We start from the raw sequence: 17,546 nt of genomic DNA, 5'->3' as shown, positions 1-17,546 counted from the left end.
CTATAATGAATTTCAACGATGAAGTGAGTGTGCATAACAATGATGAAGATGATAGTATTAAGTGACCAATTTTCAATCCTATGAAAGAGTTTCAAAAGTATGATTTTGAATTGAATGTTATTTAGTAGTAAATATGAATTTAAAGAAGATGTGCAAAATTTGTCAATTGCTAAGAGAAGGATCATAAAGTTCTTAAAAAATTATAAGAGATGGTGCAAAGCAATTTGCAAGAAGTTTAATAGCTCATTTCATTGTTTATTTCAATTTAGACAATCACCAAAATTAAGAAGAGGCTTATAAGAACAACCCGATGACGCACAAAAGAGAAGATTAGATAAGTCAATAGTGGTTGTAAATTGTAGATAATGCAGACAAAGTGGTCACAATCACATAAGTTGTGGTAAGACAAAAGAGAAGATCAGAAAAAACTCAATTTGCTCAATCACTCAAAGTCGATGAAATCTTATAATATCAGTTGTATGTTGAAGAATCAAATGACAGGAGTACATTAGTAAGTAGAATGAATTCATATAATGTGTTTATTTACGTAAAAAGAATACTCTAATCTTTGTGTAATTATTTTTTATTCTTAGTTAAGATATATTGATTGACATTACGATTCACAAATAGTATTACTATTGGTTGAGTCAACAGAAAGATCAGTTAATAAATGATTATTAATTAACTATTAAATTACATTTTGAAAGGAGTTGTTTAGTTACTTCTTCATATATTAACAGGTTTACGCTTTCAAAAGGAAAAAGATTGGATTGTTAGATTTGGAGGATTTCATGGGCTATCGAGTTTAATAGTTTTGGAGTTCATTTACATAAACATAATATATAAATTTTTACACGCAATGAAAATGACACTTTGTATTAGATAATATGTATTTGATGATGTTGTGGCAATTTTGAAAGCTAAAAAAATATGATGGTTTGGTGCATTGACATATTATGGTAAAATTGGGTGATTTTGTTGTGAAATTCTTCTAACTTGTTGATACAGACTAATTGATATATAGTTTGATGACATTTACCTCTATAAAACCTTGGCAAGTAGTTGGCTTTTTCTCCTGTTGTAAGACTATATAGGAAAATATGAGGGTATTTTCACTCAAATTAGTAGTTTGATAACATATAAAATACTAAAATATACTTTTTTTTTATTCATAATTTTCTTTATATAGAGTGAAAAGTATGGAATTTTCTGTTGGATCATCATTTGAACTCACATTTAACGTATCATTAATCAATCAAACAAAATATAATTTTACTTTCCTTCTCACTCAATTCCTTCGCAACAAAAAAATAGGAAAAGCTATTTTCAATTTAATATTACATAGCCGCGCGGAATGGAAAAAATGTGTGTAAAAATATAAGTGGTTCGCCATCAATTAGAAAAGTTTATCATTCACATACATAATGTTTTTAACATAAAATAAATTCACATTATTTTTTAAATTTAATTTAACTATTTTAAAACATTCTCTAATAAATAATATTAAAACAAAAAATTTAATTGAAATCAAATAATTCATATAACTTTTATTGAGTTATTATTGCATAATTCTTGATTATTTAAAAATTTTTCATTTGAAAAAAATGATTACTATTGTGGATTACTATTGTGAAAAGATTTATTAATGCAAATTAAAAATTATAATTTTTCAACCACAACAACAATAACAACAACAAAGTCTTGATCCCACTACGTGGGGTCGGCTAAAAACAAATTTATATAATTTTTCAACAACAATGAAAAAATAAATTTATATACAGACCACCATTAAATTTTAAAAGAAATGATTTAAAATCAATTTGGAACAGCTTTTAATAATTTGAGAAAAATTTTAAGCATTTTAAAATTGTGACCAAGAGTCAATTTGGGGCAGCTACAACTTATTGAATAATCTGCTAATAAACTGATTAAAAATAATCTGCTGATAAGATAGATGCGATGACTATTACTAATTTTTACTTTTTTGAAAAAATCAAACCGCTGTCAAAAAGTTCCCACCGCATCTAGGTACGGTGTGCAAATACTATTTTTGGCGTTTTGAGAACGCATAAGCTGCCAAAACACAGTGTACCCAAACAGGCCGCATTTTCAAAACGGCACCGCACCTGCCCCAAAGAGACCCTTAATTGAACACTTTTTAATAGTGGAGAAACTATTTTGAGCTTTTACTCATTTTTAATATGTAAATACGTGAGTCGAGTACTAGAAATGTAAATCCCCCTAAACTTTTTATCATATATGCTGCCATGTTCATAATTTTTTCACAACAGGAGTCTAGTTTGGGCTTTTAAGAGGTTATATATATATACATCATAGAGGGAGAAATCACGATATTCGAGCCTGTATAAATAAGCATATTATGTACTTCAATTTTATAATTAAGTGTCCTTTGCCAACAGAAAAGGAGATAAGACCAACACTGGTTTTGTTACTTGGGATGTTATTTTTCATTAGGGTTAGCAGACGACTTTATTGTGAGCTGCTGTTAACCGTATTCAAATGTTTTTGGGCTTACAGAACATTATATAATTAACACTTGAATTTTAATTTTTATATTTATAACACACATTATTAATATCACATAAAATATTATGATTATTATTATTAATATTATTATCTTTTTAAAAGAGAAATATATATTTCTACGGACAAAAGCCGACATATCCAGTCTAAAAATGCGCTGCTGAAAAGTTAGCAAATCAGGAGTTCAGAAGAAAAGAAACCATCTTCAACCATATGACTAAAGCACACGTCAAAATAAAGCAGCAAAAGCTCTGTCTTTGTTACTGGTTTACTTGAGTGGAATGAACCTGGATGAGTGGGTGGCACCAATGCCAGGCCTGCCATGCTTCACAGGCTTGTATGAGATGGAGAACTCTGCCAGATAGTGACCAATCATTTCCGGCTGTAACAGTAAAAATAGAGCAAAAAGCTAGATTGTAAGCCGTAATTTATTTATCATAAACATATGGACCTAAGAATAGTTCAGCGAATCAGCATGAAAGATGTCTGCAGTGCAAATGACTTCATCATATCTCAAAAAAGCATGGGCATTTGTATACATAACACACAATTTGCATGGCTTTAACATATCTAACACCTAAAGTTTGATTTTAATATTATAACACTCAAATCTTTAATATCATAAAAAATGACTCTATTTCCAGCTTTCTAAAAGTGAGATACACCTTTTCATATATAGGCCCAGTGTTGTTATAAATGAAAAAATTAAAGTTTTAGTGTTAGATATGTGAATACATAGGAATTCCAAAATGATATCCATAATATACCAATCAAAAAACACACCTTGATCTCAACCTGGTTGAAAGTTTTTCCATTATAAACTCCGACAATGCTTCCAATCATTTCTGGAACAATTATCATGCTGCGGAGGTGCGTCCTCACAGGCTCAGGTTTCTCACCAGCAGGTGCATCTCGTTTCTGCATAATTTTATCATCATAAAAAAGAGTTAATATGTGAAAAATTTTATACATAAAAAAATTATTAAAAAGAATTGTGACGAAATCTTCTCATCATTTCTTTCAACTCTACACTGGTCCTTCGCTTAAACTAAACCCAACTCAAAAAGTATATCAACAGAAATTAAAGAAAGCATTTATAAGTGACAACCTTACAAATAATGGTAATCAAGCATATATGATTTTCTGAAAAATAATAGGAATAATATTATCAGAGAAAACAATTCCAATGTCATATTCTTTAGTTAGAAACTTCATGCATTTGGGTGAGTAAAGAACTGGCCTCTACAAGCAACTGGACCCAATAAAACAAAAGAACAGTTAAATTCCCATAATCCCATGAATCATTCAGTCAAACCCGCAAGAAAAAAAAAAAAAAAAACCATACATGTAAGTTGAATGTTAAAATATTGCCAACATTAGATTTAAACTGAGGTTTATAAATTACATTCCAAATCACTGAAGCAAGCTATAGATAAATTCAGTAGATTAGTTTTATTAAGCCAATTAGCATGAAATAAAAATCGTCTAATATTTTTCAACAAAATTGTACTTTGGCTCATGGATTATGGAACAGTCAACCTAAATACCTTGACTGCCATCTTCTGTTCACCTTTCCGTGCATTGAGTGAATCTAATGAGAGCAGTGATGGAAAAGACAAGTGGCATCCAAAGTGCCAAATCATGAGAGCTCAAGACTTCAGGCAATCAATTGTATAGGGTGCAACATATGCCAATCATGCATCAATGTTTTCTGTATGCAATAAAGTGCAGTAAAGGTCACGGTTGTGAAAATCAGACCACTCATTAAACCGAAAGAAAAGTTAAAAGTTTAATAGTTCTGCCAAGGTTCAACCCTATTTATATAATAAATATTAAAAATATTTTAATATAATTTAAATTATGTAATAATTTAAATATATGATAAATATGTGATGAAAAATATCTTTAATAATTGTTAATTTAAAACTCAATATAAAGCTTGCTAAGCTACAATTATATGTGAATTATATATCCAGATGTATAAATATTAAATACATTTAAAATAAAAAAAAATCCTATAGATATATAAAAATAAAAATAATTTTTTGTAAGAATATAATTATAATAAGAAAATAGTTTCTTAAAATTAATAAGAAGATAAAAGTTTATAATATTAAAATAAAAAAATTTAAAATGTTATTACAACATTCCCATATTTTGCAGCCCATTTAACATTCTCAAAAGCCAGCCACATAACTCAATTCTTCATTCCCGCAAAATAACTAAAATTTCAGCATTCTCACGTCAAAGAAGAAAGTTAATATTGCACTGGTTACATGAAGAAAAGAAAGCTTCCCAAAATGTGCTTGTAACTCATCTAGGTGGTTGACATGCAATGGATTAGCTTTATGAAACTCATGGTAATTAGTTTTAAGGCTTTTAAATTCATAGTTATTAGTTTAACTTAATATAATTTATAGATTTATTTTTTATAAAAAAATCAACCATTGGACTGAGAATAAATGGTGATAAAAAAAATTATTTAGACCGCCTGGTTCTATACAGCCATAATCAATTTGTCAGTCAGCCGGTTCACTAGTTTGTCATTCAGATGAACAGTTTTGACTGGTTTTCCCCAATTTGATGTGAAAAATATCTGTAAGGCTAACTGAACTTGCCGTATTCACAGTTCACATATATTGTTCGATCCATTTTTTCAAACCTTGTGATGGCAATTGGCAAAGAGTATAGCATAGAGGACTATGAGAGCTATAAAGCACAAATAGTTGTATAGGGTCATTACATTATGCTCGAAATCATGTTGGATAGTGACATGACATCTGTGTCTAATTGTTATTTTTTCTAACAGCACTTAGACACCTCTAAACACTTTATCGGCACCTGTCAACACATTTTGCGCTTCTCTCAAACACATCCTACAAAAAAGTATAGCACTATAAGGAACTATGATTTATCATACTTGATTTAGAAGACTAACAGCATAATGAGAATAATGATTTGTCATCTTTTTCCTATAGATTTAGAAGTATATTACAATATGAAAGACATCCTTTTATATTTTAATTATTTTTAAGAGCATTTATTTTGAAGAGTACAAAAGTGTGCATGTCATATCACTTCTAAAAAATTTTCATCTCCCATGCCTACGTGTCGTTCCCATGGTCCCATATACCCATCTTGCATTAAGCATTTAAGGAGGATTAAAGCAGCAGTTGGTTATAAAGGGGTGGGAGACAATTATGAAACAATTGATGCCAAGTGTTGCTAGAAAAATTGGTCACAAAACCATTTGAAAATCAGTACTGGTGAAAATCAAGCCTGAATGGAAAAAACATAGAATTGCCGATGAACTCAATGCTCATTGCAGATGATTACATAGTGAGAGTGTGGTGGTAGGGTGGGAAGAGCACAACTGTAGATGATTACACAGAGGGTAATGTTACATAGGAGGTAGGGAAAAAGAAGGCAAGGAAGGCCAAAGAATTGGTAGAAGCGAGGTATTCTTATGAGGATAAGAGAAATATAGGTGGCACTAATCATTGTCAACACAAAAGTTCTCACAAGATGCACTATAATCTAGGGTAGAAGTGGCCAATAGAAAAAATCAAGGACATTAAGTTGGGTACATATACATAAAAACAAAATAAGGATCAGCGCAAAGGAAATATTTCGCCAAAATCACTCGTAACGTCATAATTTAAGAGCCGAAAAAAATAAATTTTATTGGTTAAAACAAGCAACAACATAGAAAGTACAAATGCAAATAGAAAAGCCTAACAAAATCATGCAACTGAATATTAACCTATCATTTATCTTTCTTCTCAAATGAACTAGGATAATAAATAAGAAAAAAAAACACACCCCAAAATTAGATGGATGCAGAAAAAAAACATCATCTACGTTTATAAGCATCAATCTACGTTCACACTTCATCAATTTGAAAGTAAGTGCACTTATCATTGAACCCGGATACCACACAAATGAAGTATCAATGGTCCTTCATTTATACCTTAAAGTAAAGAAAGCACTGAAAAACAACCAAAATCAATAACATTCAAGTGAGGCATTAAGAATCTTAGCATTTGCGTAAGGTTGAAATTAAATATTCAGTATTCTACAATGATTTAGGGATAACACTGTACAAACAATAAATCCACAAAACAAATAAGAGCAAAGTCACAGTATTCTGTATATTAAGCTAGAATAAACACAAGATCAATCGGAAAGCATCTGCACATAAACAAATGTAGAAAATATCATACTGCTTTGCGAAGCTTCTTGATGAGAGCCAGAGGCTTCCTCTTAAGACCCCGCTGAAACCTACAATTATAAATCAAGAAAAAGCCGTCAGATTGGCTAATTATCAAACAAAGAAACCAAATCCGCAATGTATAAGCGTAAGTAAAAGAACAGAGGGCAACCTTCGCCGAGCGCGAGCAGGAAAAAGCTTGACGAGCTCGTCGGTCCCCATGTCAAGGAGCTGGTCCAGATCCACACCTCTGTAGGAAAATTTCCTAAATGTTCTCTTCTTGGGCTGAGCTCCACCCACATCCACCGCGTCTGAGATATCCGCCTGCAAGAGCAAGACAACTACTAAGAAACCATGGATAGGATCGAAGGTGAGATGCTTTCAAAATCCCACAGAGCGAGAAAAAGAGACAGAGTAAGAGAGAAATCAGATATTCACCATGGCTACTGAACAACGTCGACTGCCGATCGAATGCAGAGCGCGAAGGCCGAAAGAAAACCTAGGGTTTGGGGTAGGAAGGTTGTGGAGTGGTGTCTTATTGCTCCGTAGAAATGTGCAATGCTTTGTCTAACCGTTTACCCTATCTGCCCTTCGTTATAGTGTCGCCAATGGTGGGGATGTGAGGGTAAAGTTGTCTCTTTAAACCTAATGGTGATTTCATAACATTTGTGGCACAATTTGTGTTTGTAAAAGTGCACGTTTTTAAAATTTAAATCTTTTAATTGGATAACCGAGATTATAAATAACTTAATACAAGCTTAATTTTGTGTGGGTGTGATGTGTATTGTTAGAGATACAATGAATAATGTCAATAATGATCTAACAATGTAATTGTGTGGTAACAATTAAGAAATGTTAGAGAAGTTGTGATAATGAATTTTGGATAATTGGATGGTGTTTACCTAGCTATGACGATTAAAATATAACTAATGAACAATGATAATTTATGTGAAGACGGTGTCTGTTTTGGGAGTAATGTATTTATATTGTTAGTCAAAATCTCAGAACATTTTATCGAATAAGTTATGTTCATTTCATTGATTGTAAATTGTTCATTTAACATTTAAATATTAGGACACTAAAAATGTGTCAGCACTCATCTCAAAAGAACTCAATGGACTCAGAAGAAGTGTCATGGCAAGATGGGACTCACTTGCCAGCAACCAAAAGCCAGGCGGTTCAAGCAGTTGAAGGGCCCTCAAGACATAAGCCGACAAGCAGAAGAGGTCGAGCAACTACAGAAGCTAAGGACCTCTCAGGGTCTGAGTTAACTGACAATACTCGCTCCCACCGGACGATTTTCTTGAAGAACAGATCTGCATCGTATGCCCACCTTCGTAGGATTACTCAGCAAACTACACCGATGTTACGAGCTAGTCGGCAGACCCAACCTGAATAGTCTATTGACATGGTCGACTGCCTCCTCCCAATCACCCAACTTACCAGATCAGGGACCCAAAAGGTCCCTGGGCCCTACCAGAGCGAAGTACCCGTAACAACCTATACAATTCCCACTAAAGTAGGGCGCACTTATATAATTACATGTACCATGTCTCCCATGTCTATAAATATGAGACCATTTTATGAATGAAATGTTACATTATTCCCTCATTAGCGCTCCATTTTCCTCCTTTTTTATCTTTATTTCTTTTTCTCATTCTTCACTCTATTCCTTAGGTTTGTCCTACATAACAAATTCAAATTTAATGTCATTAAAAGTGCGGTGAGCGTGGAATCACACCACTAAGAAGAAGAACACATCACAAAGAATAAACTTATACTATTGATATAGGAAATATAGACTAGGCTAGTAAGTTTATTTAGCAACATATTCAAGAGCTAATAATCCAGATGTTGGGTCAGATTGCGGAGCTGAACTAGGTGGTACTCGAGGGAAGAGAACAAGTTTCCTGAGAGCTGAACCACTAGAAGGAATAACTTAAGCCTCAAGCCCGTCGAGCGGATTATGGGCAGAAAGATTTCTCTCATTAATAGGACAGTGCTAGGTTTGCACTGATAAACAGACAACGGTATGGGCACACTTAGGCCCACTATCAGCCAAAGAATACATTCTCCTAACAGATTTCTGATGTTGAACCACTGAAGAAATTCAAGATTCCTACATTGGAAACGTAAAAGGGTCGAAACAACCCAACCAACCATATCACCTCCTTTGAGTTAGTCGTCTACCTCTGAAGGATCTCTAACATGCTAAAATCTCGACTATTATGTACCATATTAAGGGAGTCATACCTCAGGCATTTCAAAGGCCTACCTGCAAAACTAACAGCCTCTTTTGCCCATTTTAGAAGGATAGTTTTGGTGTCATTTGTTAGTGCCCATAGGCTCAAAATGAGTTCATAAGCCTTGCAGCAGATTAAACAAGGATAGAATGAGACCTTGCCATCTTATATCACTAGATTCTAGAAGGAGATGTTGGATATATAGGATTTGGAACTCAGAGTGGCCCACACTACCTTAACTCAAGGACTGAGGAGAGAGAGGTTACTATATGACATAGACCTAATACAATCGAAAACCCGGGTCATGCTGTTGGAGATGGCCAACAACCACATCGTAGCCAAAGAGAGCGTTGGTAACTTCCACCACAAACTTGAACCAAATAGATCGTTGCTCACATGAGAGAGCCTTACTAGACAATGGGTGAAGGTTGAAGGATGGCCCATGCCATTCCAGCCATCCCCAATACAAAGACAACTAACCAATCTGAGATAATATGTAAACTGGGCAAAACCCCCATCATAGAGGACAAACAAAAGACCATGACTAGCAACCAACTTTTTTTATGAGTGACTAGCATGTGATCACAGAGCACCGGACATCACACCTTTGAAAGTTTCCATAGCCGAGATTGTTAAGGCCATTCAAAATAAGGAATATGTAAAGCAAGCTCTCCCGATGAAAACCAGAGCTTTTATCTGAGATCTAAAAAAGTTTTGTCAGTACTACATAGACCAAGGTCATGAAATGGAGGAGTGTGAGCTTCTCCGCAGCTTGATCAAAAAATCGATCTGAACTTGGAAGCTCAAAAAGTTTGGAAAGCCTGGGGCAGCTACCCGAAGGCAGGAGAAAGCCTCAGTTGAAAAGATATCTGATGAACTGGTTAGAGGGGTGGTACCAACAATCATAAGGGAGATGGACATTAATTCTGATGAGCTAGTCAAACAAGGCTCTGATCAGGAGAGTTGCGCGTGGTTGTCTTAGTGGCGAGATGCAGTCATCATCCGTCAATCACTTTTGTATATATTGACATGCCCATGAAGGGAATCCTCTTCAAGGACACCATCGTTGTCATTGCTTTGATAAGTGACTACCGGATTGGTAGTATTCTAATCGATATTGGTAGTTCTATTAACTTCCAAATCCTTTGCCCTGCATAAAAAATATCTCTATTTAGAAAATATTTGTAGGCTTTCCATCGAACATGGGGATTTTTAGAGTGGTCTTATTGGTCTAGAGATCCCCCCCCCTTCTTCTTTTTGGTCCTGGATGACCAGGGGCTTCTGCTCCATGCTCCCAACCACCCAGAGGTAGTAGGTCTAGGATGGCTCCACAACCACCGGGATGTATTTGCCTAGTTTGTTGTTGAAATGTTGGTCATCCCAACTGATGTGGCCTATCACCATTTGAACCCCAACTCAATCCTTTGACCAATGAAGCAAAAATTAAGGTACTCGATCATAACATTGGTTGGGTGAAGAGCTGCAGAAGATGAAGGAAGTTGATTATCTCTGGGTGGTACAATACTCATCCCGGGTCTTCAACATGGTGATGGCGTGAAAGGAGAATGGAAATTGGATGATGTGCATAGACTTCACCAATCTAAACTCTAATTTCCCAAAACTTAGTTACCCACTACCATGCATCGACAGTTTGATGGACTTAACGGTCGGCTATTCTGTGATGAGATTCTTGGTTTTTTTAGCAACTACTAAACTAAAATGCACCCAACCATTGAAGAGAAGACAATATTTATTACTAGTGAAGGCTTTTATTGTTATGATGTAATGTCATTTGGGCTCAAGAACATGGGGCTACCTACCCTCATTTAATGAGAATAATTTTTTTTTAAAAAAATATATATTGAAGTCTATGTAGATGATATCCTAGTTAAATATCGATCAATCGAACAACATATGAATGACTTAAAAGAAACATTTTAAACACTTAAAAAATATAACATGAAGCTTAATCCATTTAATTTTATATTGGGAGCCTCTACTGACAAATTTCTTGGCTACCTCTTAGCCCGTTATAAAGGCCAACCTAAAAATGTACAAGTACTGTTGAACATGTCATCCCCCCAAAACACTAAATAAGTCCAAAAATTAATCTTTCAAATAACATGACTTAGCTGGTTTATCTCTAAGTCTGAAAATAAGCTCTTAATATTTTTTAAGACATTGTGGAAGACCAAAAGTTCTAACCAGTAGTAGGATTGTGAGTAAGCATTTCCAAAGCTGAAGGACTCTCTCATAAAGTCGCAACTTCTTTAGAATCAAAGCCTAACAAAGTGCTCTCTCTGTACTTGAGAGTGGGACGTGAAGCCATTAGTTTAGTGTTAGTACAAAGGAGATGGGGAAGCAGTTCCCAATTTACTACACAGTCGGGCACTTTGGGATGTGAAATTTAGCTATTAAATTGTTTTGATTGTCTCTATGCTTATGCCTTGACCGTACATCCAAACACACCCAATCTAGTTCATTATCAATCACTCACTAAAGTTGCTACTCACTTGACCATAGCATTTTGACTGACTCCATAAGGATCACTCGCTAAAGTTGGTACCACTTAAGGAGTCAGTTAAAATGCTCTTGTCAAGTGAGTTAAGCAGGTTAATCTATCATACATCCCTAGAACGACTATAGAAACACATGAAAAGCCAATTTTTTACCGACTTTTTCTAGCAACCCAAGACTAATGAAGGAGTCAACACCAAACCAAACTTGGGTTTTGCAGATAGATGGAGCCTCCAATCATGTGGGAGCTGACGTGGGAATTATGTTGAGAAATCCAATTGGGGAACATCTTTTTTATTCAATCTCCTTTGAATTTGAGGTTACTAACAACCAGGTAGAAATATGAATCCTTGATAGAAAGTTTGTGCTTGACCTACGCTCGACGCCTCTTAATAAAATCAGACTCACAGTTGGTGATGAGCCAAGTGAATGGAGAATGCAAGAACGAAGATGAAATGATGACAAAATACCTCGACATGGAAAAGTAGAGATTTGGAAGTCCACATATTTCAAATTTGAGCATGTTAGTTGGGATAACAAATAGGTCGTCGAACACTTATCAAGGTGCATCTACCTGAGAGAGGGGAAACCCTAGTATTTATTTCAATCAACTATCAAAGAATCATATGTAGTAGAGGTAAAGTCCAAAGGAGTGAACAGATTGGTAGATCTATATATTTTATACTTGGAAATGAGAAGCATTGTAGAAGAAATTACAGATCCAAGGAGGTTTAAGTTTAATGCTTTCCAGTACCTCATTATCAATGAGACTTTTTCTTATAAAGAAAATAACCTCACTCTATCTGAGGAGCTTCAGGGAGAACAAAGTTGAAGGCATTCTCAGGGAAGTACATTCTGATGAATGTGATTCTCTCTCCAAAGGAAGGACATTAGTAGACAAAATTCATTGGCAGGGTGATTTCTTGACCACACTCCTCAAAGACTTAGAGGGACTTTCTAGAAGATGTGAGCAATACCAGAGGTACACCCCCTTACAACACTAGCTGGCTCACAAGTTGTAGTCGATCATAAGTCCCTGACCCTTCATTATCCTGCTCAAAGTGTCAGTGTAGATTTCTCCTTATTATCATAGAATATTTCTGAAAATGGATTGAAGCCAAAGTGCTTACCTGGATCAAAATAGGAGTCATTCAAAACTTCATATTGGTGGGATTTTTTTTTATTGGTGGCTACCACAGATCTCTAAAGAAGTCTATCTAAGTGATCTGATGCGATATTCGAAGAATAATATACTATCACAAAAGATAAAAATGATAGAATGAATTAAATCATTCAGATGAGAGAAAATTTTTGGATTTATGGATCTATGGAACCATGATTCTTCCCTTATCTTATGGGTGTAAGGTAAGATTTATTTTAAATTTGGGGTATTATTTCCTACAATAGCAAGCCCACATAGTTAATTACATTTTCAAAGCCACAAGCCCTACAAAAATCTCTCGATTGATTTGATAAGTCTAATTGCTAGAGGTCGGGCTTTCATAATTGGAGTGGGGGTCCAAATTGCAAGAAATTATTCCAAGGGATGAGTCATATAGTCCAATGACAATGTGTCACGGGAAAGTCCCAAGATATAAAATAAATTTTGAAGAGAGATTTGAAAGGTTCTGATGAGTTTGAACTGCTCGAATAAAATCAAAAGATAGATCAGGGATACTTGATTTGACTGACAGGATTGACTGAAAATCCTAAGCTATGGATAGAGTCAGGTATGAAAGGATTTCTAGATGAGAAATGAAATCCTAGACTTTATAAGAAATTTTATAAGCAGACTAACCTAGACTTTGTGAATAACATCTCTAGTCAAGATACTCATAGGATTCTTTCATCCCTGGAATGTTGGTATTTGTTGACTATGACCAACCTCATAACCTGGAATGCCCCTTGAATGTCAGAGCATGAAGGATTCGTAGTTCTTAAGCAGTCCTAAATACCTTCATCGATAACCATGAGTTACTTCATTATAAGATATTCCCTCTAGTCTCAGGGGAAGGTTTGTTTTAAGTCTTAGTCTTTAACAATAATTAGGGTACCCAAACTAACCTAGGATTTTATAATTTGTTTATTTTGGAGTAAGTATGTGGCCCTCAGTTTTGTTTCTAAGTTAGCTAACCTAAAGTCCTTGTCAGATCTACCAAGACTTTGTTGTTATTCTTTATCTTGGTGTGTTTTAGATGATTATTTGAAGTTAAATATTTTAATTCATGTTTTGTTTCTATTCCTAGGTTTGTCAATCTTATTGAGAAATCAAGGTTTTCTAATTTTTGAGTTTGTTTTGTTTAAGGTTTGATTTTTTATGTTTGTAGGTAAAACCATCTTCTGAAAGGTTTCCAGCTTTGTTTTATTTTTTGTATTTTTTATTTATATTTGATTTTTGAACATGAAATAACATATGAAATGAAATAAAAAACATATAATAACATTTATACTTAGCCTTGGATTAGATTTGGGCTAGGGTTGAGTCAACTGGTTTAGCTTTGGTTGGGTTTAGAATAATTTAGGTTGGTTAGGATTGACTCAAGTTAAGTTTGATTTGATTCAATTGACCCTAGTTAATATGGATTGACCTAATATAAGTTTGGATTTAAATTAACCTAGGTTAGGCTTAAGTTGATGCGGTTAAGCTAGGTTGACCCAATTTAACTTAGGTTAGGTTTGAGTTGACCTTAATTAAGTTAGGTTGACCTCGGTTAACTTGAGTTAGATTTTAGTTGACCTGATGTTTACCTCACTTTTGGTTGAGGTTTAAATTTTCCTCTTTAGTAACCTAAGGTCTAGCCATAGAACTTTTCTATTGATTATTCTTAGAAAACTAGAAAAGAAACCCCCACCATTAGAATTTCTAAACTCCTCCTTGCTCAACTTGAAGCTCCACATATTGGTCCTAACCTCTAGCACTTAGTAGGTAGGGTCATCATGGGGGAGCTCAAGATGAGTTCCCATAGGCTGCTTACCCTAATGGCTGACTGTGGGAGTTCGTCTAGGGCTAAGGCACTCACTTGCACTCACTCTCACCCACAATTACTCACAACCTTAAACCCAAATTTTCCTTACACAACCCTAAACCTAAATTTTCCTGATTTTGGTCCCTTGATCCTTTGGGAGACTCATGTAGATGGTCCCCTAAACCTACTAACCCCAGACTAAGGCTTAGATAAAACCAATGTATGGATGACCCAAATGGGGTTCCCATTGATCCATAGCTCATTTATGGTGGTTAGCTCCCCAATTCTACCAAAAATATTCAACTTGGTATTTTGCCCCTAAACTCCCCCAAATGACCTAAATACTTTTGGGACCCTAAATTTGGCCAAAATTCTGAAATTCACCCAAAACAAGTTGGTTCAAAAATCATTTCAAACACCTTGATTCAAAAATCATTTTAAAACTTTTGAAGATACTGAAATTACCAAAAACTACCCAAAAATTCTAAATTTATCAAAATACCCCTAAAATTACAAAAATACCCTTGACACCCCAAACTTTCCCAAAACCACCAAAATCACTCCAAATGTTTCCAAAGCCCATTTGACCCCTCAATTGGACCCAATTTGATCAATTTGATCATTTTGACCAAAACCACCAAATTGTCTTTAAAGACCAAATTTTCCCAAATTTACCTCAAATGTCCATCAATTTGGTCCCAATTTCCCCCAATTTCAATCCTAAACTCAAATTTACCTTCCATATGACCAATTTAAACCAAATCCAAGCTCAATTGGCCCATTCTTTGAGCCCAATTTTGATCTAGGTCAAACCCCCAATTTTGGCTACATGACATGATCCCACCAAATTGAACCCCATGACCTACTCCATTTACCTCAATTTGAATCCTAAACTCTTCATAACAATACTAAACATCAAACTTGACCTTCAATTGGCCTCGGTGAGGCCTCAATTTCATTTAATTTTAACTCAAATCCAAAAATCTCCAAATTTGCCCCAAATTGGTCATGTCTCCAAATTCCACCAAATTGATTGCCTTAGTCCTAAGATTGGCACCCAATTTATGTTGAAAACTCTTCATTACATTCCTGTTGACTATTTTCAACAATCAATTAACCTAGCCAAACCTAGACTCAAGTCTAGCCCAACATGCCTAAAGTGAACAAATTTCCAAAATCCTTCAAATTGAACCCCCAATTGAACTCAAACTTATCTCAATCCTTCACCAAAAATCTTTATTACAATCATCTTCACAATGTTGATCAATCAATTGGGCTCAAAGTCATGGCTAGCCTAACCCAAACCCACTTTAAGCCAAATTGACCCACTTGGACCCATGCACTAAAATTGGCCTAGCCACCTTAAAGCCACCAACTTTATGACTCCACAACCACCAAACTCCTCCTAGGGACCAGGCTAAACCATGCAAAGCCCACCAAAGCATGCTATGGACCAATGGATCCCCAAATTAAGGGATTTTAACCCATTTTTGGACCCAACTTGCAAAATCTCCCTCATCATCACTAACCCTTGGGGATAAATCATAATTAAGCCTCCCCCTTGCTCATATGACTTTCTGGTCACCTCCCTTGGCCTTGCTGGCCGGCCTAGTGGCTGAAAAACACCAAAACCATGAACCACCCCCAAAAATTTAAACCCAATTCAAACCTAGAGGCCACCTCATCCCATTTGAAATTTAGAGCTTCTCTGCCCTCCATCTAAGCATCATTTTGCACCCCTCAATTGACCATGACAGCAACCATGACAGCAATTTATTTAAACCTCACATCCATGGCCAATTTAAGAGACCTAAAATTTTCTTAAGGAAACTCTGCTTGAGGAAACACTGCCAAACTTCCCACATAGACTCCTTAAGAACTCCTCAGTTCAATCCAACTATTTTCCCCCACTGAGTTTCACTGTGGAAGCTCAATTTTGAGCTTGAATTTTTGCCAAAAATCAAGACAGATCTCTCCACACCTCCACAGTGAATCAAACTTCAATCATCAATGCACACACCTTCCCCACAGTGAAAGAAGTTGATTCCCCCACAAAAGCCCCCTCTCAAACAACCTTTAGTATAGACTTCAATCAACACCTGAAATCGAGCTTGGTCGGATTCATAATTAGACCATTCACCAGAGCACAAGGATTCATATTGAGGTTTGTTGGGACTAATTGAAGCTACCACAATCATCTGATTGAGGCCTCCCCTCTGAGACAAAGGTATTGAACTCCAACCCTAATCTGAGCCTATTTTCACTCTTAATATGTATTTACTGTATTTCATACCATATAATCCATATAGATAGGTTCATCTTGAGTCGATGAAGCTCTAGGAACAAACCCCATGAGATTTGGTTGAGTCTAGAGGGAGATCTTAAGGTTTTAGTGTGAACGGTTCTTGGGTTAGCCTATTTGGGGAAGATGATGTGGAGCCATCCGAGATCGCGCGTTTATCTCATCTCATCACCGGACAAGATCTAGCCAGATGAACTCTTGATACGTGAACTGCGGGCTGTGTGGCTGACTAGAGAAAAATATGTTAAGATTTTCATACCTATTTTATACTATTTTTGATGATATTGCACTTTAAAGAAAGATATTTTTGATGTTTTATTGCAGGAATGATGAATTAGGGTCATTGAAGCAAAAAAATGCAAAAAAGAGCGAATTTAGAGAGAAACGAAACAAAATGTGCATAATTGAATTAAAACGCCGACGGCGCCATCAACCCCGTCGACGGCGAGATTTTCCCGAGACTCTAGAATTAATTCATTATGAAGGTCCGTCGATGGTGCCCTCGAGGTCGCCGACGACGAGCTCGGTGGTTATGCCCAATCAGGTTTTGGATAAGGCCAAATTTTGAAGGGATGCTTAGGCAACTCTTGGGAAAGCTCATCCACAACTTTAAAAGAATATTTTGGCCAAAAATTGAAGAAAGAGGAAGTGCTAGAGAGATTTCCTGAAGGTTAGCAAGGTTTCAATAGTGTGTAAAAATTATGAAGAATTCTTCGAGAGATTGTAAGAGTGGAGGGAAAGTGAGAGATTTCTTCCTCCTTGCT

At 35.4% G+C, this 17,546-nt stretch overlaps 1 protein-coding gene across 1 annotated transcript; it reads right to left on the bottom strand.

The window, feature by feature from the left end:
- Positions 1–2,612: 2,612 nt before the first annotated feature.
- Positions 2,613–7,358, bottom strand: LOC110025903 (40S ribosomal protein S15-like). The gene is made up of 5 exons (XM_020726594.1): positions 7,193–7,358; positions 6,927–7,078; positions 6,768–6,825; positions 3,328–3,462; positions 2,613–2,926 (listed from the first exon to the last, which is right to left on the bottom strand). Exons 1-5 carry the CDS (start codon positions 7,193–7,195, stop codon positions 2,813–2,815), a joined length of 462 nt encoding a protein of 153 aa, XP_020582253.1. The 5' UTR covers positions 7,196–7,358; the 3' UTR covers positions 2,613–2,812.
- Between the last annotated feature and the right edge of the window lie 10,188 nt (positions 7,359–17,546).

This window comes from Phalaenopsis equestris, unplaced genomic scaffold, assembly GCF_001263595.1.
Source record: "Phalaenopsis equestris unplaced genomic scaffold, ASM126359v1 Scaffold000341, whole genome shotgun sequence".
Classification (NCBI taxonomy): Eukaryota; Viridiplantae; Streptophyta; class Magnoliopsida; order Asparagales; family Orchidaceae; genus Phalaenopsis; species Phalaenopsis equestris.
The sequence above is the reverse complement of the archived record's forward strand: the minus strand, read 5'-3'. Positions and strand labels throughout refer to the sequence as shown.

Bases quoted from the DNA above. Each gene is read 5' to 3' on its own strand.
- LOC110025903 (XM_020726594.1), bottom strand. The intron at 3,463-6,767 runs GTATGATATTTT...AAAATTATGCAG, and splicing joins TCAAGAAGCTTCGCAAAGCA to AAACGAGATGCACCTGCTGG. The intron at 2,927-3,327 runs GTGTGTTTTTTG...TTACTGTTACAG, and splicing joins TCAACCAGGTTGAGATCAAG to CCGGAAATGATTGGTCACTA.